Below are 20165 nucleotides of genomic sequence, written 5' to 3' on the forward strand. Positions count from 1 at the left end.
GAAAGGGATTGTTAGTAATGAGGTCTAATAGCCCCATTGCTAGTAATATACCCTATCAGGTCGACCTCCATGTGGCCCCACCATATCGTGCTGAATTCTAGGTGTATTCAACATGATGGGCTAACTGACCTGCCATTTCATTCTCACCTATCATCCCTCGTGGTACCTCGCCAGCGTAAACCGTTAGAGTTGGAGGGCTTACCATTCCATTATTATCCATTAAAAAAAATTATTCGTATAATAAAATTGCAATTAGATGATGTCGGTACATAAGAGATATTAAAAAAATATTTTTTTTTAGGTAGACTTAAGGTCTTAAAGACTTAAAACTAACTGAGGTCTAAATTTTTTTTTATATTTTGTCTGTTTATATGTTTGTTTTAATATCACACAAAAACTACTGCATGAAATTAATTATGGTTTCAGAAATTTTTTTCAGAAGAAAAAAATTTACTTAAAAATTAGTGTACGTTTTATATTGATTCACAAACTAGAAGTGAAAAATACACTAGAATGAATTAGCGGGTAAATAGCTAGTTACAAAATAAAATTGTCTAAATTGTCTTGTCATACTTATTTTAAAATTTAGATTCGTCTCATTGATATATTCGATTTAGAATATTTGAACAGTTATTTCTAATACGATAAATTTAATGAGGAAACAATACAGGAATAAACCCTATCAAGAAACCATAGCAAGAAATAAAAATGTATCCATAATTAGAGAAAATAAGCGTAATATATAAGATAAAGAGAAATGCGAGTAAATAGAAAATCTCTATTTAAAAATTTTTAAATAATTACTCGATAACTAGTGAAACTGTTATTGAAAATAACGGCTTAAAACTAGTTTTTCACTTCTAGTATCACAGTGTAAATTAGCCTTTATAAACGACTAAAGTGTCGATGTCTCGTGTAAGTCAAATATAGTATCCTTGATTTAGAACGGGTGACGGACTGTCCATTGTCACTGGTTATATTTAAAAGCGAATCCGCTTCTTGGATTCTGCGCGTGCGCATAACTTTTTTTATACTAGAGCTTCGATTAATTAAATGGCACTTAAACAGGATGATTTAAAACTGATAATAGTATATATTTAGGGTTGTAAACATTATATTTTTTGTGTTGTTATTAAATGCAAATCTATTTTATTTATTAAAATAAAATTACCAAATACACGAAGTTAATGCGCCAGTACAAATTTATTATGTAATAAGTTTAATTCTTAAAAAAAATCTGTCATAATATAATTATTATAGATTTATTGTACAGAGTAAAATCATTTAAAATCTATTCAGAATTTATTTAAATATCGTTTAACATGAAATTAATTTGCGTTGACAATGGCATCATATTTAGTTGATTATTATTATTTAGTAGGTTGAGAATTGTTAAATAATTTAATTAAAGTGCAATCGTCCATAAAACGTGAGAATAAACTGTGCACAATAAAAAACACATTTCCGCATCCGAATAATCCGATTAAAGCACGTTCAAATTGCATTATCACTTTCACGAAATCGCCGATCGTATTAACATTTCGTGCGTTTGCGAAGCTCGAATCGTATCGAAGCTCGGGCACACCCTTGTGCACTTTTTGTTTATTTGATAGCGGCGCCGATGCATCGCTAGCTTCCCACTGCACACGCATGATCCGAGCAGTCGGCTCGCGGCGCGTGCGACACGAACATTGCACATATTGGAAGCTCGATTCTTTCGATTACGATTAATCGGTACGATTTCCGGGCGCGCGGTGTGACCTCGCCCTAACATTCCACTCGTTTTCAAATTTTATTAATTAAAATCTGAAACGAGTCCGTTACTATCGAATATCAATTGTGATTATTGGAATTTGGTGAGAAGCGATTAATAATTAACAGGGAATAAGAGCTATTGTATAGTAATTGTATACAATTTAGTATACAAGAATAGTGCGGTACCGTTTAGGATGTTTCATTCAGTGCAATATTTGACGTAAGGAATAGCAGATCGTATAGAATAAAAGAGTGCTAATAGAAATCATAAATAAAAATGCAACCTTCCACTTGTCGGACTGCATAATTTAGATATAAACACATGCCCCTGATTTCGGTTTCAAATTCGAATCCATTTTTCACAATCGCATTGAATTTCAAATATGTCCTTATAAACGTTGGATTGTATTATTTTTGTGGACTATTTCCCGGTGGACGTCTGTCGAGCTGGTTTTGTGGTGGCTATTGTTGTCTCAACTGCATTATAGAAAACACGGCGATGGGGTAAGGCTTTTTATTTACAAACTTTTTTTTTTATTTCGTGGAATGTTTAAAAAATAAATGACAATTCTAAATTCAAATATCGTGATTTTAAAATATGAATTTAATGTTTAAAATAAGGATGAGTTCTCATTTACCCAGTTAAAGATTATAGAACTTCATTACATTTTATTTATAATAATTTATTAAGATGAATTTAATCTATAGCTCTCAAGTTATGACATAGAAATAGTAAAAATTTATTTCTATAAAAATAAGTGATACTTTTATATTAATATAAAATATTGTGTAATAACTTCTTCGATATTTCTCCTTTTGTTTACATGAATTAAGATTACGGTCTATCATTGTACTGAACATTATCCAAATTCGTGTAGCCACATGGATATTTATAACACCGTCAGGTGGGCCGTATGCTTGTTTACCACCTTAGTCGTATAAAAAAATCACATTTATCATATATAATAATACAACCTTTATTCAGATCAACTTAGTACTGCCATTAAAAAACAAACATAAAATTTAAAAAAATTTAAAACAAAATAACTTATTTTAATAATTACTTCTTGCTTATTTTTTAAGATCTGTTTGCCATTTGGCAAAAACCTCCTCCAACCGTTTCTACTCTCGCCTATCCTGAGCCACTCTGTCCCACATTTTTCCTGCCACTTCCCTGATGTCTTCATCCCATCTTATGCAGGGTCTACCTCTTTTCTTTTTGCCTTCCCTGGGATACCATCTTCCTTACTCCATTTGTCATCTCCTCTGATCATGTGCCCTGCCCATCTCCATTTGAGTCTTTTTATTTTCAAATTTACATCTGTGGCTTTTGTTTTATTCCTGATGACGCAGTTTTTCAGTCTTTTAATTTTTTAAACATATATCATATAAGTACCTTTTAATTTTTTAAATATTTGTATTAATGGAATATAATTTACATATTATATATGTATATCATATTATGTACTTAAAAGTAATAATGTATCCATGCTATAGAATAATATTAGATTAGGCGTAAATCAAAAAATCATAACAAACAAAAAAATGTCTTCCATACTAACTTAATAAGTGAACGCTCCGTGTTAATATGGGAGGCTAAAATTTATTTATCACTTTTCAATGTTCCTTTGGTAAAACTATTTAGTTTCGCTGAACGCTAGTTGCTACGCTTGGCAGGCTGATTGGCAACCATAGTTAGACTTTGGTAATATTTTAAGATAGACGCTACTCCTTCTCTCGCGACCATTTAGTTCTCTTATTTTCTTACGATACCCGCAGGAAGAAAAGGGTCGCCAATTCTATACTGGGGCCACACAGCAAGATATAGTTTTGGTATGCAATAAATCGATTTACGTTGAAAATTTAAAATATATTTTAATTACATATACGTTTATATATGTAATTTTAATATGTATGTATATCAATAATTACTAGTACCGCATTCGAGTATTCTGACACTTCTCTATGGTTGACTGGGAGAGAATACTTTTAGCATTAAGTCCGCTATATATTCGTATAATATAAATATATATTATACTAATTTTATTTATAATAAAGTGCTATATAACCACAACAATTGTATGGCCCATGTGTTAAGGGAAAAAAGGGAACGAACTATTAGTGATATTTTAGTTGTACTGGCATGGATGTGTCTTGATTTGACGAAAAAAACCGTAATCCTCAGGAATGGCAATACATATGAGGTAAGTACCATAAAACCATCACTTCATCGTCATTCTGTGATGTCCACGGTGCTGTTCATGTCTATAGGCAACGATTATTATTTTCTATTGTAGATAGGCCGTCAGCTTGTTGCCAAATTTTATTAAAAAAAAACAAATATTGCTCTAGTTTCCATTGTTGGCAATGTACTTAGTGTATCAGTTCCTCCTGGAAACCATTATAATAACAGCATAAACATCGTGCTTGATTCCAAGTGAATTCATTACGGTAGGATAATCGATCTATCTTTTTATTCTCACTTATCATCTATCACTGGTACTATATCAGCATATACAATTAGCAAATATGGGCTTAATATTCCATTATCACCCATTACAAAAAAAAATTCTAAAAATTTCATCCTACACTGCTACTTTATCATTTTACATCATTATTGAAGGCGGATATGTAATAAGTAAATATCATTGCTCCACTTCTTTGGTTTATTTAAGAATGGCTTCAGGAATGGCAACGCATGGGGAGTATCATGGGCGAGACAGTATACTCTGTTATGTTTATAGTACTACTCATGTCTATAGGCGACGGTTACCACTTTCCATCTGATGAGCCGTCAGCTTGTTTGCCATTCTAAGTTGTATAAAAAAAAAATTAAGAGTTTTCTTGTATCGGTGTTACTAATTCATGCATTTTCTTTCAGTTATCTCTTTTCCAGGCCATATCTTTGGCCTCCCTATACGACCTAATGTTTCCTTTATCTGTCCCATGTAGATATTTCACGATCTACCCCTTCCTCTTTTGCCCTGTACTTTTTCTTCTAGTATGCTCTTTATAAAATTGTCATATCGCATAAGTATCATTGCACCATAAATGTCGACAATTCAAATCAAATTAGGAACTTGATCCGACAAAATTCGAACCCACATCACAATCATCCGGTCGGAGTTTTCAAGTGCGAGCCTATTGTCACTTAAATTAATCAATAAGATAAGTACCTATGCCCCCACGTAATTCGATGTTAAAAGACACGGAAACCCCACAATTTCTGTCATAATAATGTCACATAATACCTTGCAGTGACAAAAAAAAAACCTACTTGTAAACACCGGTACTTGTAATACTGACGTTGTGTAATCCGCGAAGGATTAATACAAAACTTCTCAAACTTCGCCTCTCTCAATACTTTCTTTGGCTTATCCAATAAAAATAAAACTTAATAAGTTTTAAAGCTGGAAGAACTTTATAAATACGGAGAAAAGTCTGTATAATCTGTTTTTCTAAACTTGGCACAATGAGTTGATAATCTATGCTTAATTTTTTTATTGAAGTATCACTTTTATACTTAGATGAAAAAAATATTTGCATTAATACTTATTAACAGAAAATAAGTGTATTTTCACTTCATCTTTATTTATTTATTTTACTGAACTAGGGACACCTAGTTCTGTAAGATAACAATCGTGCGTAAGTCCACTGGTTATTTAATTAGAATTATTTTGTTCAATTCTGTTACCATTAGTATCTGTGTGACCACTAACACTCGAAGATGGGCCACCTTTTGTTTAATTCCGCTACCATTAGTATGTGTGTGAACGCCAACACTCGAAAATAGGCCATCACTATAACTACCAAAAATTCTACAACCTACAAAAAGTTATTAGACATCAATCTCCGACTGCTATTTTGTTCACGCATATTTTGCGATACGTTTTTCACCTCTAAACTAGGCAACTTCAGATTATTAGATCGATGTTCGGAGTCTAGTATTAACATTCGCATTTTGGATGAACAAAATGGCAATTGGAGACTGGAACCAAATAATGGCTGGTAGAAACCTCTGACAACAAGAAAAATAGCCTATATTTTGGTCACCATATCTCATTCAGGAGTTTAGTTCTTAAATCAAAAGGTCTTGCCACAATTGAAGTTTGTTTCTTTTGTGAAACTTTAAACTATTTATTCTCTGAAGTAGAATAAAAACTAAAAAGTATCCTATATATTTATTTATTATAGGAACCTTATAGTATACAAAATTCAAATCCATTCAGCTGTGTAAGTTTGCTTGAGTAGCAAACATCGAAACATCGTTACTAACTTTCACATTTATACTCGTAATATTAGTAGGAAGGAAACTAAACATTCAATAACACGGAGGAAACCACAAACAATTGCTAGTAAAGTTAAGTTCAAAACATCTCTGTTATTTTATATACAAATAGTAATTATGTATTTAACGTGCGAACATGAACCTGCTTACTTCAACAAACAAACTGAAGCCAATACCAAAACAATGGATTATAACTTAAATATATGGTAGTTTACGTGAACTAAGACTAAAAATAAAGTTTGTTTCCTTCATTGAGACTGTATAAGAAAGTTTTTGATATAATCTAAGGTTTCAAGTTAAAATTTTAATTTGTAAGCGAGGTCTAAAGGAGTTTAATTAGTCCCAATTCATTTGAATTTTCTTTTTGTTGTAACTGTAGCACGCGAATACTTCGCCAAAACTTCGTTTGAAACGATTTTCACAATCACTTTTATAGGTGATTATTGGGAAATAGCTTCAGTATTATCCCATATTAATTTTTTGACGAAAACAAACAGAATTACCGTTTTTATTTGTAATAATAATGATAATATTTATTTACAATAAATGTGGTTGCAACATTCAGCCAGTTTTGGCATGCAAATTTAAGTTATATACAAAATTACGTCATTGGAATAATAAACTTAAATAAAATACTGCTACGATTTCGAAATAAGGTAGTTACAATATCAAATTGAATTATGTATTATACTTGCAGTTACATATTATGTCAAAATAGAAACTTCTTAATAACAATATTATAAAAGTATTAAAAGAAAATATCCACGATCATTAATTATAAATTTTAAATAGTCCTTATAATTTAAATTTGCGAAACAAAAAATTTTTTATTATGAAGAAGAAAATATTCATAAATAAACAATTCTGCATTCTAAATTCAAATATTTTAAATGTCTTAAAAATATTGCTCTCAGCAATAAGATCGCCTTACTGTACTTATACAATTGTATCGTTGTGTTTGTAAATTGTCATGCTTATTTCCTATATTGTATAACGCAAATAAAATATACTCATTCATTCATTTATGTATTGAATGTTTAGATATTTCATTATTCAGTGTCACTATAAAAAAAACAAAAAAGTGAATTCACGTTATTTCAAACTCAAATAATGTACTTATTTTTATGTCAAAGAAAAAGTATAAACAAAAATTCTGGATTCCATGAAACCGTCGTAGATTATAGTGGAAAAATTACAAATAGGTATATAATTAATGTTTGTAGATATTATATGGAACTCCTATTAGGTGTATAAACAAATAATCTCATAAAGCCTCTATAAATACATGAAATAATAAGTCGTGCAACTAGAGAGTTGTACAGTCAAGTACTTAACACACTTTTGCGGGATTTCTTATTTAGAGTTCTGTATTTGCATGGAAAACCCTTACTAGTACTGACTATAATTTGTGATATTAGAATGATTTCGAATTATGTATGGATGATAGGTAAATGGTGTCTATTTGTAGATATAATTGATTTTATCACAAATGAATGAATTTACACCTGGAAGGAAGAAGTGAACGAAAAAAGTCGAATGACCTAAATTCCACAATTCAGTTTAAAATCAATTAGTTTTCAATTAATTACTTTTGTAGTTGTTAAGCATTTGTAATTGTGAAACAATATACATAATATTTATATATATATATATATATATATATATATATATATATATATATATATATATATATATATATATATGTATATGTATATACAGAAGTAAGTCTATAAAATATCAGTTGTTATGTGTGTGGTGTGTTATTATGTATACTCATAGAACAAGTTTTGCTTAGTTTGGGATTATATAGCACTTAGTGTTAATGCAGACTTATTTATTAACTAGCTGTATCCTGTAGTTTCACACGAATTAATCGATAAGTGCATTAAATATTCTATGTAGTAAGTTAGTACATAACTTACCCGTGCACCAAATTTCATTTAAGTCGATTCAGTAGTTTTTACGTGAAAAAGTAACAAATATCCATCCATCCATTTACAAACTGTCGCATTTACAATATTAGTAGAATTAGTTTTTTTTAGTTATTTATTTAAATAAATTTATTGACCAATAGAAAGCGTTCTTTTCCAATGAACCCTTGGGATGAAGATTGAACTACAAACAGGGATTAATAAGATATCTTATTCTAAAACTTATTCGTAATTTAACCAGCTACGGAACTATACTGACACACGGCCAATGCGTTCTTAGCTTTTTTCACTACCACTTATAAAACTATGTGTAGAAAATTTCATAAGTTAGTACAAGTACTGAATTGCGAGAGTATTGATGGCTATCTATAAATATAATAAATAGTCGCAAAATATTTCTGTACAAAAATATCTTTTACAAAAGAAAACATAGGTAAGTGTTGCCTTATTAAACAATTAATTGTAAAATTTGAAATTTCATTTTTACAGCCCTGAATTTGCTCATCAAAGAAGTAATTATTACTTTTTTCATTATGTTTTATAAAAATTTTAAATTTAAAATAATGATAATTATGTTTAAACTTTTTATTCAATTCGACACAGGCGTGACAGATTTTTCAATCACCTAGGCATATGATTTTTATCACCAACATATCAACTGTTAACTGTCCACTGCTAAGCGTAAGCCTCCCCCTTGGGAGATTTTGCTAGGAGTAGCCACGCTTGATAGGCGGATTGGCAACTGCAGTTAGGCTTTAGAGATGTCTTAAGACGGACACTGTTGCTCATCCCTCGCGTTCTTTTAGTCGCCTCTTATGGCTTTTCTATGTCGGATTCACGCGGTCAGTTCAAGAACATTGTTACTAACAAATATTAATGGATCAAAAGTTTAAAATAAAAGTATTATTATTATTTATATAAAAAAATAGGTATGTTATCGCTGATAGTCCAATTCTATCGAAACTATTTACGTAATAAACAGCCATCCATTATAGACATTCCAGGTAATGTGCTTATTTTCTGCATAACTAGCTCTAATCAGAATTGTTTTTCTATCGGATTCCCAACACAGGAATTGGTTTCGCGTTACATTGACGTCAATGGTGTTGATGGCAATGTTGGTATCAGCAATTTTATTTTATACATTATTAGCTGACACCCTAATCACCTAGCGGCATGGAGTATACTTTACGACTTATTTTCATACTTACCAAATGAACATATAAAATTCATAAAGATCAGTCGAGCTGTTTCATTACGATCAATTGAAAGCTGAATGTTCTACTCTCAACAGTAAGGTCCTACTGTGCTGGCTCGCTTAGTGCTTTTTTACGTTACGTTTGAGGGATTCAAGATTATAGAATAAAGGAACATGTCATGGAAAAGGTTTGTCCAGTACGGTTCACGTAAAAGTTTGCACCCTTAGGTGTTCTTACACGAACATGGGTGGTTTGACGAGTAACGATATAATTGCGGAGCCATTTTTGTGGTGGAATATTAAAAATGAGAAGGTGGAATGTAGTTCTTTTGAGTACTTCTTGTGGAATAAGTGGTAGAAGACACTGAGGGTTGTTTGTTAAAAACTTAGGCTAGCTTCTTATTAATAGCAGTAACTCTATCAGGTCGACTTTTACACGGTCTCACTAGGAAATCATCATGATTAATTCTTAGCGAACTCGTTACGTGGACCTAACTGACTTGACTTGATCTTCACCTTCTTATTTTATTTATCTCCACCATCTTCATCAGAGGGAGACTTTGTACAAAAGTCGATTGCTTGGGTACCTTTGTCCCATTCGTGTTTCTACCGTGAAGCAGTTGTGTTTGCATGGCTGTGTTTCGGTTTGAAGGGTGGGATATGGCGTGAATTTACTGGGTACAGAGGAATAACACCTAAGTCCTTAGGAATGGCAACGCAAGGGGAGTATTATGGGCGAAACAGTACACTCTGTTATGTCCATGGTATTGCTCATGTCTATAGGCGACGGTTACCACTTTCCATCAGTTGGGCCGTCAGCTTGTTTGCCATTCTAAGTTGTATAAAAAAACAACCTAATCTCAATCACCGGTACCCTTGCCAGCGTCAACAAATAGCGTAGACACGCTTACCATTCCATTTTAATTCATTAAATAAATCCCTTTTAGTGTGATTATGTATTTTTATTGCGTTTAAGCATTCTTTAGGTGTGAGGAAGTTATTTACATATTTATAAGTGTTATATCCAAAAATGGTTAAAAATTCAATGTTATAATTTTAATTTTTATTGGTGACAAGGAACGAAGACGTCATGCCACGATGGTGGCAGACATGCATACATCCTGTCTGATGGCAAACGATTATTGTAGCCTATGAACGCTTGCAACACTAAGGGTGCCACTGTTTTTGAAGAACTGTACTCTCTGTAGTCTGTAGTCTCTTTTTTGAGATATTTAGATTTTAAGCGCTATACACGAATACTAATCTACACAAGATTAATATTAATGTCAGAGTTTTGTAATATAATCGTAAAATAATAATAGTTTTATATACCATTCCTCTGTTACTATGATTAGTAAGTATATTTTAGTATTACGCAGAACAGCGAACCCTCTCTGATCCACATGTTCTGTTTAGGTCCTTTTGTCTAAACTATCATCCGATGACAAAGGCGTAAACCGCGTATGAACTGACGTAAATTATCCATGATTCGTTCGGCTCGCACTGGAACACGCTAAAATTAAATTTAATGACCGTTTACGCAGTCATCTCGTAAATCAATTTTCGTTTTGCTCTAATAAAGCAAACTAAATAAAAAAAAAGTTGGTGATGCATTTTAGAGCGCGTTACTCACTGCTCACCTCACCTAGTGACTGTGCTAGCGTAATTAGAAAATAATTCAATAAATTATTGTAATAATAATAATAATGGGACATCTTATTTGTTTCTTAAATAAGGTTAAAGTATTACAGAGTAAAGTTAATAATTTTCTTTTGACAAAAAGAGACAAAACGGTCTATGATACAGTGGTATCATCCAATACTCACCCATTCCACCAGAGCCAGTCTTTGCTAGGATCGATTTATTCCGAGATTACACAGGATCCCTGAGCAAAATTTAGAAGGTGCTTTTTCACCCTGATAGCGAAAAAAAACACCCTTTACTGAGATACCCCTAGACAAAACTTCGACAGATGATTGTCAAGATCAGGGCTGTTTATTCTCCAATGTCGAATTTTAATCTTTACTGTTCTTATGACGTCTAATAGACTTTGCCATCCATTTTGATTAAAGCCGGTACTATCTTGTACTACGCAAAAATAAAATTCAATATATCTATTTAGTTTTCTTTTTCAATAAAATATTCAGTTTTTATTTTTCCCATTTCTTTTATTTATTATTTATTTAAATAATTAAAAAGAATCTGTTTTTTTACTAAAATTCATTTAATTTAATCAGGTACTTCTTTTGCTAATGGTAGTTACGTTTGATTTATTTATGTCGTCAAATAAAAGTTACCAAATTAATTTAATATCTAAATATAGAAAAAAAAAACATTTCTTTTGCACTTACTTATTTTTTTTTAATTTATTTATTGAATTGGATAAATGATATTTAAAATTTTATATTATTTATCTATAATAATATAATAAAGGGATAAAATTCAAAATAATAATAATATTATTACAGTTTTAGTTTTTTTTATCTGTACTTTACTTTTTACTAATAATACATACATACATATAGAAAAAGATTTGACTTGACGTAAGCGTAGTTCTTGTGTAGGTAAATTTAAACATACAAATTACTATTTTAATCGTAATAAACATTACATTTAATGAAAGGCTATGACAAAACCTACAATGTAATTTTATTAACATAATTGATAGGCCTTTGAGAGAAACAATATAATTTAGTTACTCAAACTGTTTGTCAAATTTTATTGTCCGCTATAAATTACTTTGCGAAGTAAATCGAGGCACAAGTCTTGCTTTGTAGTTACAATCTTTGGAATACTTGAAAACAGCTCTATTTATTTATATATTACTTGTACATGTAAAGGAGACATATTTTGTAGTTGAAGAAATTAATTTACGCATATTAGGTATTCTTCGAGTTATTTGTATGGAACTTAGAATGACGACGATGAAAACAAGTTGACTGCCCATCTATATGAACATGGATATAACAGAGTATAATGTGTCGCCCAAGATAAACCTCATCCGTTGCCATTCTATGGAAGTAAGATTTTATGTCTCTGTATCCTATAATTGCACTATCATATCCCACCTTTCAAACCAAAACACAGCCATGCAAACACAACTGCATTACGGCAGAAACACAAATGGGACAGTGGTACCCAAACAACTTTTGTACAAAGACTCCCTCTGTTTTTTATTATTATTGATAGTACTAATTATAGTATTAATCATTAAATACTTTTTTTAATAGACTTCTGAACGGAAGAGGTGCTTAATTAATATCTTTTTTACAACCATGTTATATTTTTTTTATGCTACTTAGAATGGCAAACAAGCTGACGGCCCCCCTGATCGAAAGTGGTAACCGTCGCCTACAGACATGACCAGTACCACGGACATAACAAAGTATACTGTTTCGCCCATGATACCCATCATGCGTTGCCATTCCTGAGGACTCAGGTGTTATTCCTTTGTACCCTGTAAATTCACTACCATATCTCACCCTTCAAACCGAAATACAGCCATGCAAACACAACTGTTTTTAGATAGAAACACGAATGGGACAGAAGTGCCCAAGCAAAAGACTTTTTTTACAAAGTCTCCATCTGGTAGACATAACTGAGTCACTTATTCTGAACAGATTTTTATAATTCACTTTTATTGCTTTTTGCGAAGTAATATCTACTTGTAGGTATAGAATTCCGCGTTCTATAAATTCAATATACTGCTATTATTAAATGAGACCCGTGCTCTGTAGCGAACCTTCTTACATTAGGTTCCAAACTTAGATAATATATTATAGATAGAGTATCCCCATATAAATGCTTCCAAAAAAACAGGTCAACGTTTCATCCGTTTGTGTGTAAATAGGGTTACCATAATGTAAATACATTTATTACTCAATATATGGGAGAAATTATATTATAAGGGTAAATCGAAAAATAAAAATGACACAAAATTATTAACAATATATTTTAAAGGTCAAAGTGCATAGAGATTTGTAATGATGAAACTAAATGAAATTTATTTGCCAGATGCTTATCTTATTGATTAATTTATATCGAATTGTATTTGTAGACGTAAAATACGTTTTCGTTATATCATTGAAAATGGCCACCATTTTAATTTATAAGTAATAGGTACGCACATATTTATATTATATCAGAAAGAATAATTTCAAATTCAAATTTAAGAGCCTTATCTAGGAAATTTTTAATTTTAAATATTTGCAACATTGAAAAAACTAGCCGTTATTATTTGGTTAAAAAAATGTATTAAATTGAGTCAGCCAAATGTCAATTTATGCTCTATCTATATGTTCTAAAACTTTGTAGTAATGTGGGTCTTTTCGTTAATCAGAATTATCCCTCGCTCTCATAATCAGTAAATACAATAACTTATGGTGATCCATATGCCTATGAAATATTTTTAAATATCTTATTTGACAAAGTATAAATTTCTGGCTCAACATGAATTATATAAATAGAATATTCTAGTTTCAATAATGATCTTAATAATAGCTTTTTCTTTAGATCAACAGCTATGAAAATCGACTCTCTTTAAAACTATATATTACTATAAAAGCCCGTACAAAGATAAATCTTAAGATAAATTTTAAGATTTATTATATACCATAGATTTATAAGAGTTAGTAAATGTAAGGATTTTATGGAAAAAAAACGAACACCACACACTAAAAAAGTCTAAATATTATGTGCTTTGTTTCCTTAAAACAGTAAAGATACCTACTACTTATGTTTTAATAAAAATAAAAAATAAAAAATTCAGTGGCAATTAATATAGACGTAGTAAAATGTATTTACGAAAAGTGTTCACCCTTTTATTTTATTATTACTGCATTTGTTCAAAAGGAATACACCCTATTCGATCATACTTTGTCGAAAATATCAGTAAGTACCAGTTTTCATAAGATCAGCTCGCTCGCTATGTTTAGTTGAAAAAAAACTAATAATTACGCGCCAAAACAAAAATTCCAAGTAAAAATATTAAGTTCCAAATTAAATTTTTTTTTACCTAATACAAAAGAAACCGCGTCACTACAAGCAGCGTTTGTATGAATCTATGCAACTAGTTCTTTTCATTCGAAAAATTTATTCTATAATGTGTCTAAGTCTTTTGTGATGTATCTATATAAATATTTTGGAGAGAAGTCTACCATAAATAGTTGTACAATGCAATGAATATTCTATATATTTTATATTTCTTATATGTGTTCATACTTCTAGATGGTTGCATAGATTAGTATTCCAGTTTCCTCAAAATAAGGGCAGCCCGGAGATGAAAACAACTAAGTGAATATTTGTTCTGCATCGTAATTTGCTAATTAATTGAAAAAGCATAGTTTTATTATTTATAAGATACTCAAGATGTAAGTAGACAATAATTTCCTATCCGATAAATCAAATATATATAGGTATAATCTGTAAGAGTATTTAGATAACGTAAGATTTTTTTTACAAAAGAAAAGAAAGACTAATTATAATAAACTTAATATAAAACTAATATGAAGATAAACCCTAGGAATGATGAAAATCCGTTCAACATTAACAGGTGTATTACGTAACATACACACATAAAAATTATGTCGAATTGAGAACCTTCTGGGAAGGAAAATATTATTAAAATATTAAAATAAAATATTGGAAATAATATATAGACATATATTACTATATCATCTTTCTCTCATTATCCCAATCATTTGGGATTGGCGTAATAAGATTTTATTTATACTCAAGGTTTTGGCTTTTGGTTTCACGACCGGCCGCTTGCTTAATATTCCTTCACCCTCCTTGGGAAGTCATTTGTTGATAGTATTCGCCACTTACGCTATAGATGACAGGATAGAGAAAAAAGAAGAGAGACGTTTAGTGTAAAAAAAGAAAATAAAAAAAGGAATGAAAGATTTATGAGGAACAGGGAAAGAAAAGGATACTGCAGTTTTTTTACATTAGTACGTGCCGTTATGTAATAAACAATTATGGCATCTTCTTTTTTTTTTTTGAAATAATAATAAATCCATTTTAAAGTTGCCAACTGGATTATTTTTTAATTACATCAGAAAAAAAAGGTTTTATAACAATTAGGGTATCTTTTCGTCATTCTTATGAATATCTCTTTTAAAAAAAATCAATTAAACTGAACATTTGAACTACTAGACATGTTTCCATAAAAACATTGAGTCAGTCGGAAAACAATAAAAAAAAATTAACGTCCCAGACTAAACGGCTGTCATGTCAGTTTGTTTAAAACAAACAAACTATACTGTGGGTGTAATAGCAGAAAAAAAAATAAAAAAATCTAAGAAGACATGCGAAAGTTATGTCTATTTTCTTGATAATGTCACACCAAAACATTATTGATAAAAAAACCAAAGGGAGACTTTGTACAAAAGTCGATTGCTTGTGTACCTCTGTCTCATTCGTGTTTCTACCGTGAAGCAGTTGTGTTTGCATAGCTGTGTTTCGGTTTAAAGGGTGGGATATGTCGTGAATTTACTGGGTACAGAGGAATAACACCTGAGTCCTCAGGAATGGCAACGCATGGGGGGTATCATGGGCGAAACAGTATACTCTGTTATGTCCATGGTACTGCTCATGTCTATAGGCGACAGTTACCACTTTCCATCAGGTGGGCCGTCAGCTTGTTTGCCATTCTAAGTTGTATCATTGATAAAAAATACAGAATTAAGTATTCAAAAAGAACGAATAAATAATTCATTGTTTCGTATGCGAGACAAAAAACGCCACTATAAATACACCGTCTGCCAGGCCGTCTGTCTGTTTCAGTTTTGTATTTCTGTCTGTGTTTTGATGTATTTTACTTTATGTTCGCGGATTTGAAGACGTCTGCGCATGTATTAATAACTCAAGGATTAACACGTTCAGATTGCGACGCGTGCGTAGACGGTGATTATGGAGTACCGATGATATGGAATGACCGACATCTGTCCGTTTGTTTTTGTCGGTCTGTTGTTTGATTTATTTAAAAAAAATAATTCCTCCAAAAATTCGCGTAATGTTTTACACATTTGTTTATTAAACGCATTGTTCTTAGATTATATAGATAGAACATCGAATATAAAAAAAAAACAGCTCAAGTTTAAGTCAGTAAATTTGACGTTTGGCTGATAGAATTATGACACATATTTAAATTCAAACAAAACACTTTCTTTTTCAGTGTTACAAGTAATTGCATTAAAAAAATTCCATATAAGGACGATTTTTTAATTTCAATTGGAAATTATTTTTTATGATATAATAGAAATATACGAATTCGATATACATATATTAATATAAAATATTAATATAAAAAGAGCAGCAGTTCAATTATTTAAAAACGTAAACATTTTATATATATACTCAGATATAAATCAATGTATTCAAAAAAAAATAAGCATCATTATGAATATCTTACATATGTTGGTAATAATTTTGTATTGTTTCCATTTTTCAATATATCTATCTAACCTTAGAGTATAATTTCTTCCAAATATCCAAATTTATAGTATGGTAACCCTTTTCACGCATATTGATAAAAAAATTAGCCAGCTCCCTAAACAAAATACAAGGACCTATCAACAAGATTGCTTCGTTTAGCGCTCAAATGAGAAAGAACAAGACAGTGCACATCGTCATCTCATTCTATCTCATGGATTCGCTAGCAATAACGATTCTATCAATAGATTTGTTTGTATTTTTTTCTAGAAGGGCTGTTTGTGACTATGCATTTGTATCTCTCTCTTAAGTCGTACACTCTTAACAGAGTGGTCGTGGTTTTCACAATGACAGTGGTGCGTCGATGAGGCTATCCTTCGCGATTGAGGTCTTCGCAATATGTCTCCATCTACTTCTGTTCACCGCTGAGCAAGAGCATTCCACAATAGACTGCTGTGTGGCCATTTTGAAAATGCATTTGTAGAGCTATTCTATCTATATAATCTAAGACATTATTATTTCAAAAAAGTGATATTGGAATGGTTTACTAAATATGATAAGTAATAATAAAAGCAAAATATATTTCTACATCTACTAATATGACACTCTGTATTAAAAGATTTGAGACTACCTTCATTACAACACAAAGGCCTCAGTCGTGGATTACTGGACGATAGTTTTATGGCTTTGATGTGTTTTTTGCTGCACGAAATATATTAAGATTATACATTTATACTAAGATTCGATCTTGTAACTAGGGGCGGGTAATCTATAGCAACATCTATACATTTTAGTTACAGTAACTATATATTAGTCTAATAACGAATATATTGTCTGTTAACCAATATTTAATGTCGTAATGAAGAACCCGATCGAAATGAATAGAGATACTAGAGGGCATGAGGGAGACTTTGTACGCAAGTCGATTGCTTGGATACCTCTGTTCCATTCGTGTTTCAACCGTAAAGCAGTTGTGTTTGCATAGCTGTGTTTCGGTTTGAAGGGTGGGCAATGGCGTGAATTTACTGGGTACAGAGGAATAACACCTGAGTCCTCAGGAATGGCAACGCATGGGGGGTATCATGGGTGAAACAGTATACTCTGTTATGTCTATGGTACTGCTCATGTTTATAAGTGACGGTTACTACTTTCCATCAGGTGAGTCATCAGCTTGTTTGCCATTTTAAGTTGTATTAAAAAAAAAGATATCCGATCGCTGCGGGCGACATCGAAATGGGTAATGATCTATTTTCCGCCATCAATATTCAAAAGAACACAATATATAGATATTAGAGCGGTACCAAAAATAATCATGCCTACTTGTAACCCTCGTACCGTGTTCCTGTGTTGATCGAATTCATTATCACCTTTCCTACTGTAAAGTTAGCCTTTGCCTAGAACTTATTCTATGCCTAAAACCCTGTACCTACATATGGAGCTATTTTTTACTTCTTTCAATAGAAGCTATAATCGCAACGATTTATCCGTCTACACAGAATTTGGTACGATATCACCACACACCTGAGCTCCGTTCAAACTTTAAGATCGAATGACGGATTGTTACAAGAATCCATACTTAGCCATAAAAATAAGGATAGGTAGATATTATTCTAACATACCAATGGCAATCTTTGATTAATACAAAAGTCGTCTACACGGGTTTTTCTGTCCCACTTGTATCACCTCGTGTCGTGAAGTATCTGTATTTACATGGTTGAAATTAAAGGTACGAAGGCATTACACCATAGTTCTCAGGAATGACAACATATGGAGGGTACCATGGTATCATAGTGTATCTTATTGTATGATATCCATGATGCTGCTCATAGGAGACGATTAATACGTTCTATAAAATAGACAATCAGCTATTTTTATCTTTCTATTACAATATATATATATATATATATATATATATATATATATATATATATATATATATATATCGTTTTAAACGAATACAAATTTCCTAATTACAGGACTATGGAAATTCTCACATTCAAATGTATATCACGATTGAATTATAACAAAATTCAATTGGAGTACAAACACGGGAATAAAACCCCATTGATTACACAAAGAATTATCAAAATCGGCTCAAAACTGGCGACTACATTGCGTCTTCTTCTTTAAATAATTCAAAATAATACTGTCTTAGAGTGAAGAGGAAATGAAATTCACAAAGCATTGATTTTCTCGGAAGTCACTTCTGTTTGAGATAACGCTTTTGGATTAGGACTGGGACGAGGGCAGAAATGTTTTTACTAACAACATAAGAGTACATTATGATAACGCTAGTCTAAACTTTAGTTATGTACAGTGATTGGGGTGTAAGGAGGGTGTTTATTTTACATTATCACCGAAATTGTATTCCGTTTTCTTTCTTTATTTACCACTTAGTTTTTATCAGACTTTTATCACTTTGGTTTTACCAGAGGGAGACTTTGTATAAAAGTCGTTTGCTTGCGTACCTCTGTCCCATATGTGCTTCAACCGTAAAGCAGTTGTGTTTGCTAGCTGTGTTTCGATTTGAAGAGTGGGATATGGCGTGAATTTACAGGGTACAGAGGAATAACACCTGAGTCCTCAGGAATGGCAACGCATGGGGGATATCATGGGCGAAACAGTATACTCTGTTATGTTCTTGGTACTGCTCACGTCTATAGGCGACGGTTACCACTTTCCATCAGGTGGGCCGTCAGCTTGTTAGCCGATAAAAAAAAAACAACACGGTAAGGTTAAGCTTCATGCATCTCAAATAATACGCGTACATTAAATTTTATGAGAATAAGTAGTGCTGTTAAAGCATTAACAAGTTACAAATAAACTTAATATTTTTTTTAATGCCAGCAACGAATGGAAATGTAAAATATTTATAAAAAGTTATAACTTTACATTTCTATTCAATAATTAGCTTTTTGCTCGTTGCTTTGTACTTGTGGATCTCAGAAGTAAGAAAACTTATTAAATATAATATTTTAAGATAACTTGGCGAGATAAAGTATAGTAGATTTTAAAATAGATGTTTAGAAATATAACTGCGAAAACTGCATACAATTTCGTGTAGTAGTTTTTCATTATGCCGAAAGAAATATGTAGACGCTAACGGGATACGCTGGCGGAGCACAAGTGAAGGGTGATAGATGAGAATGAAAACAGGCCAGTTAGCCCATCATGATGAATTCATCAGGAATTAACCATGATAGTTTCCAGGGGGAACCGCGAGGAGGTCGACCTGGTTGGGTATATTGCTAGTAATGGGATTCTCAGTCTTCATTACTAACAATCCCTTTCCCCCCCAACAGCTGAGTGTTGGAGAAGTGAACTTAGAACTAATGTAGATAAGATAATAAGGATGATATTTCTTCTACTAGACATCATGAAACTAAATATTAAGTCTTATTCTACGATAAGTTTCATACTTACTACTACTTACTTTGAAAATCTTAAGTTAAAAGAGCTTAAGTGAACTTATTAGTTTCTTTACATTAAAAAAAAAAAAAACTCTACTGCCAATATTTTGTTCGCAACAAATAATGATTCGTTTTTGTGACAGGCCCAT

General features: G+C 31.5%; 1 protein-coding gene across 1 annotated transcript in view; it reads left to right on the forward strand.

Annotated features, from left to right (window-relative positions):
* Window positions 1–1616: 1616 nt before the first annotated feature.
* The window catches only part of LOC113513315 (protein NDNF-like), a 46270-nt gene continuing 27721 nt past the window's right edge, over window positions 1617–20165 (forward strand). The window contains exon 1 of the mRNA XM_031908970.2: window positions 1617–2259. Within this exon, the coding sequence (XP_031764830.2) occupies window positions 2078–2259 (182 nt within the window). The 5' untranslated portion in view covers window positions 1617–2077. The remainder of the gene's footprint in view (window positions 2260–20165) is intronic.

The sequence above is a fragment of the Galleria mellonella genome, unplaced genomic scaffold (genome assembly GCF_026898425.1).
Source record: "Galleria mellonella isolate WM207_F2 unplaced genomic scaffold, CSIRO_AGI_GalMel_v1 utg56, whole genome shotgun sequence".
NCBI classification, from domain to species: domain Eukaryota; kingdom Metazoa; phylum Arthropoda; class Insecta; order Lepidoptera; family Pyralidae; genus Galleria; species Galleria mellonella.